We start from the raw sequence: 5,061 nt of genomic DNA on the forward strand, positions 1-5,061 counted from the left end.
CTACCTGTACACTTAACAATCGAGCGGAGTGAGAGATTGTATATGAGATGTTGATCATTTGTACAAAATGATGATACAATATAGTGGGTAACATAAGTCTTCCATTGAAACTTTGCCATTTTGAATTGCACAGATTATAATTATTTCTCCAGTGTTCATAGCCTTTAGAAATATATATATATATATATCTGTATATATTGTGGTTAAAGTTTTTCTTGTATTTTTTATTTAGGTTGAAATGCAGACGTCGAGTGTCTGTGAGACCACAACAAGAAGCCAAAATCCCATTTACCAAAAAAGGGGTTTATTATATTTTTTTCCCACCCCTATACTAAGAATAAAAAAAAGGTAACATGTTAGATAATAATATATATATTTTTCAGGAAAACATGGATTAAAACATATATAAATACAAAAGCAATTATTTGACAAAAACACTTAAAAGACGAAGACAAGACCAAAGACATGTTAGGCATTGCGGTGAGTACATCGGTCCCATGTTGATACCTTTTTTTTAGGACAAAACTTGGAGTTTGATTAAGGCACATCACTGTTTACAGTCCTTCTTTAAAAGTAGTAGTATTTTCATTCCATTCACGGACAGTTCTGGCTTTCTGGATTTCAGTGATTATTTTGCACATGTTACAGTGTACAACTACCACAGTGTTTACCAAAAGAACAGTAGACATAGTCATTTATATTTTGTACTTAAAGGCTTATAAATGTCTCCCTTTTTCTTGTGAGTCTGTTTCGGCTCTGTCCGGGAGGCAGAGAAACATATTCATTGTCTATTGTGAAGTAAAAAAGAGCAGGTGGAGGAGCAGCAGGTCCATGAGCTGTTTTTGGTCCCGCTGAGCTTTGAAGAATGCAAGCTTTTGAGCCAATCGAGCTTGAACACCCACCTGATCAACAAGAATGACACACTTTATATACAGGTGGCACTTTGAGAGGCACTGCCAGGTGTGTTAGCTGTCACTTAAATTACTTGCAACCCTTTGAGTGGAGCCATCAGTCAGTCTTTTAGAGGCTGACGCCCACTGGGCATCCCAACAGTGTTGTCATCAGAAGATAACAAGAGATTGTCATTAAAGAGGGCACCCTTATAGGTCGTCACCCTCTGCAGAGCTGAAGCTGCTCCTGCGGCTGCTGTCCTTGGACGCGGCCTCGGGCGAGCCAGCCGAGAGGAGCGGGTCGGTGCCGAACGGCGAGAGCGGGTCATCCATGAGGATCTCGTCCAGCCGTTGGTCCTCCTTGAGCGTAGCGCTGAAGAAGTCTGTGAAGTGGGACAGTGGGTCAGAGAACGTGGTGCAGCCGGCGGCACCGGGGATGTGATCCTGCGGCCCGGCAGCAGCGGGGAGGGACGAGGGCACGCCGGCTATCCTCTGGAGGTAATCGCCGTTGGGGTCCTCCTGGTAGAGGGGCGGCTGCTGGGGTTGCTGGGCCTGGGGAGACGACTGGTGCTGCTGCTGCTGTTTGAGGAGGTGGGAGGATAGTTCAACTGTCCCCAAGGCTGATGCCATGTTTGGGAGGCCATGTGCTCGTGCCTGGATCTCAAGCTCCTGGAAAAGACAGAAAAAGTAATCATGAGTTAAATATCTCCACACTCATTGCATGTTAGTCTAGATAAGATCGGAATAATTACCTTAAAATGGGTAAATACCAAAAATATGTAATGTTCTCAATTACGAGCAGATTTGCCATGACGCTATTGGGTGGAGTAACACCACACCTCATCTCTTCCACATACTGAGGTTGTAGTAGGCCGCACTTTGGGAGTTTGGATGTTGACGCACACTCTTCTCCCACACACACTCTAATCACAGGACATGATCAACACTAGTCACGTATCAGTGTCATCACAAAGGGCTGTTTGACCTTTGTTTAACTGTCCTCTTAACGTCAGTGATGATCAGTATTTCCTGTATAGTATTTCCTGTATAGTTTTGAAGAGGATTACAGATTTTGTAATTTTAGGCTTTAGAGGTGGAAATTAGTTCGAAGGATGATCGAGTCAGATGTGGTCGACAGAGTGAGCCAAGTGCTGAGATCGGTGGGACATCGGCGAGTTGATTGGCCAACACAGTAAACTCATATTTATTAGAAGGAGCACTGGTTTAGTGTTGCATGAGTTGACATCTAAAGCTGTGTAGTTGTCATAATATGCCAAATTAAAATAGTTTATAAGCAAGCCTGTAAACATCCAGTTGTAGTTCAAAACGTTCAACTCTGTCGTCCAGCAAATAATACCCAATGTAAGTGATTTAATCTAATATTCAGTTTTATAATCTTGATTTTAGGACTCAATCAGCATTGTTGGTACTAACATATTCAGACTGTTATATTGTATTACCTGGATCCTCAGCAGAAGTCTCCTGTTTGCTTGCTCCAGCTTTTTCTGACAGCTCTCCAGCTCCCGAGCATGCTGCTGCTCCTTCTGCAGCCACTTTATGTACTCCACCGAGGCCTTCAGGATAGTGCCTTTGTTCCAGCGCATGTCCCTGCAGAAAGGAGAAATGTAAAAGATAACCTTTTACACAGAAACCCCCTGATGTCGGCAGAATATCCTCCGTAATAATAATGATAAAGAAACAGGGGGAAAAGTTTTAACACAGAGGTTTTTTTTCCCTTTTTTATGATATGAATAGGAAATGGTGATTTACATGGTGCAATTATTCATCCTTGGACATTACATGGGGACACTGAATGGGAATTTTAATAGAATAGTTAAGTAGCTATGCGGAAAGTCCATTCTCGTACCTCCTTGTTCGGTAAAATTAATCCTCGAGTAAAAATAGGTGAGGGGAAAATGAGCTAAGTAGGGAGACGGAGGAGAAAATGGAGCATTGGACTTGAGGTGCTAGAGTGCAAGCCATTCTTCTGCAGATATTATTGCTTTTTTTTTTTAAGAAGGAAAGGGGAGCTGTAGTAAAATTGTCCTTTTCCACACGGGTGAGACGTTGGTCTGATCGGCGCTAATAATCTCTTTTATCTCGCGTTAATGGCACAATGACAACACCAACCTTCCATTTAAATTTGAAGCAAAGTTCAATTGCGAAAGACGGCCGGTGGATTTCAATTCAGCTCCGCGCTCCATCTCTGTGTTCCAATTGTGCTTCAAACTTTGATTCAAATGGTGTGGCCTGCTTCTTTGCATTTGACCCTTTCGTCATCATTCATGCTTTGAGCTGAACTGCTGGGACCCAGCGAGAGGATGTACAGCTCTTGGAGCGTCGACTACAATGGAAGTTCAAGTGCACCCTTGAAATATGACTGAAATGTGCTTGAGTACTCATTTGAATTCAATGAACAACGTTTCGAGTGTCTTTGTGCTTAGAATGTAATATGCTTCCCCACCAGACAAGGTCTTGCAGTTTCAATAAATACATTAATATCTTGCAACTTACGGGTCATTCGACTTTGGTATGAGCGTCCCCAGCTCCTTAATCCTGTAGTTGATGTTGTATCTTCGCCTCCTTTCAACTATGCAAGCAGAACAAAAAAAAGGATCAAGCGATGATTAGGACGCTGTCGGCTGCTGTGCTAAAGGCTAGCCCATAACTCCATAAAAATCATTTTCAGATGATGAACTGTGAGGGAGTTGAAAGGCAGTGGGGAGACACTTACTCAGATTATGGTTGTCTTTTTTCTGTCTCTCTTTGGCCATCACTCTTGTGTCATGTACTGTGAAAAATAGTTAATCACAGAGGGGAACAAATCAATTAGCAACGCACACTGATTTAGAAAAACGAAAGACAACGAACACAAAACGCTACAAAAGGTCCAGTCAGGAGACGCACAATCAGTTGTTTTGAGGGAGTTTAGTGCCGGGATCAGCCAGAATGTGGAGTTTCCGTGCACACCACAGACACAAGCGTGATCTCCTTACACACACACACACACACACACACACACACACACGCACCCTGAATGAGCCCAATTTATCCCCTCTGCCATGTGTGAAGCCCATTGTGGACGGAAAAAAAACGGGGATCACTTTTAAACTACCGTAATTAAGAGAGTTTAGCAAATTCACTAATCTGTCCTGGAGGAGGAGGAAAATGCCAGAGCGTCCATATTTGTATTCACATTCTTCCAAATTACGTAATTGGGGACCTGAGATTGGATTTCCCAATTTGTCTCTGTTGATTCAATCAAGACAATTTCTTGTAACTCTGTGTAACAGCCCATTGTCCTCTCTACCCGCACACAAATGAAACGAATGGCAATTTACTCGTTTGCCTGTTGAGAGTGAAGGGGTTCTTTGGGCATCCTTTCTATTTCCTAAATCAATTAAGCGTCTTTGCGTGATGCATGATATTAATAAGAAATGTCTTAAAGGGACCTTTGTTTTTTTTTTGTTTTTTTGCACTGTGACAAAAAGTCTACACGTTTGTACGGCCTATTAACGGAACCAGTGATGAGCAGCAATCACTGGTCCCAAATAGTCTTGTAAATTTGTCTATATTTTGCCTGGCACACTTAATTGGACTCGATTTAAGCAGAAACAGACACGTTGCCTTTTTGTTAGACTTTTTTTCTGCTCTTTGTAGCACCCACCCAGAGCTTGAATGTAGAATAAAATACGCCTTTCTTGAAATCCAACAGCCACAATTATGTTTTTAACTTTTACAGCAATGTGAGCATGTGATTATTCATTAAGTGGTTAGCTATTTGATCAGTGCTATGGTATGAGTTCATACTTGTGTGTTCCCTTTTTACAATGAGCTTTGTGGGGTTAGATGTGGGACTCATTCCACCATTAGGGGCGTTCATACCTTGTTCACCCCCATAGATATCCAGCATGCTGCCACTGAGGGACACCTAGGAGGGATAGAGAGGAGGGGAGGGAGAGACAGAGAAATTGTCAGTCACAGGGGAAGCATGCATGCAAACCCATTTACATTTACTTTACCAAAAGCCACAACACAAATAGTTGTTTTTCACTGCTGTGTGGCTTTCTTTTTATCATTGACAAACATGACAAGAGGCGAGTGGAGTGATCAGAGCATTACAGAGAAGGTTGTCAGCCCCCCCCTCCTTATCCCTCCTAGGTGTCCCCCA

At 42.5% G+C, this 5,061-nt stretch overlaps 1 protein-coding gene across 4 annotated transcripts in view; it reads right to left on the reverse strand.

Moving 5' to 3' along the window:
* Positions 1-401: 401 nt before the first annotated feature.
* tfec (transcription factor EC) overlaps positions 402-5,061 on the reverse strand; it is a 38,648-nt gene continuing 33,988 nt past the window's right edge. For all 4 annotated transcript variants that reach the window (XM_031865746.1, XM_031865748.1, XM_031865749.1 and 1 more), the window contains 5 exons: positions 4,776-4,821; positions 3,625-3,681; positions 3,405-3,480; positions 2,351-2,498; positions 402-1,559 (listed from right to left, as the gene is read on the reverse strand). In XM_031865746.1, coding sequence (XP_031721606.1) covers positions 1,101-1,559; positions 2,351-2,498; positions 3,405-3,480; positions 3,625-3,681; positions 4,776-4,821 — 786 coding nt within the window. In that variant the 3' untranslated portion in view covers positions 402-1,100. The remainder of the gene's footprint in view (positions 1,560-2,350; positions 2,499-3,404; positions 3,481-3,624; positions 3,682-4,775; positions 4,822-5,061) is intronic.

Source organism: Anarrhichthys ocellatus, unplaced genomic scaffold (genome assembly GCF_004355925.1).
Source record: "Anarrhichthys ocellatus isolate YVR2014 unplaced genomic scaffold, GSC_Weel_1.0 scaffold33, whole genome shotgun sequence".
Lineage (NCBI taxonomy): Eukaryota > Metazoa > Chordata > Actinopteri > Perciformes > Anarhichadidae > Anarrhichthys > Anarrhichthys ocellatus.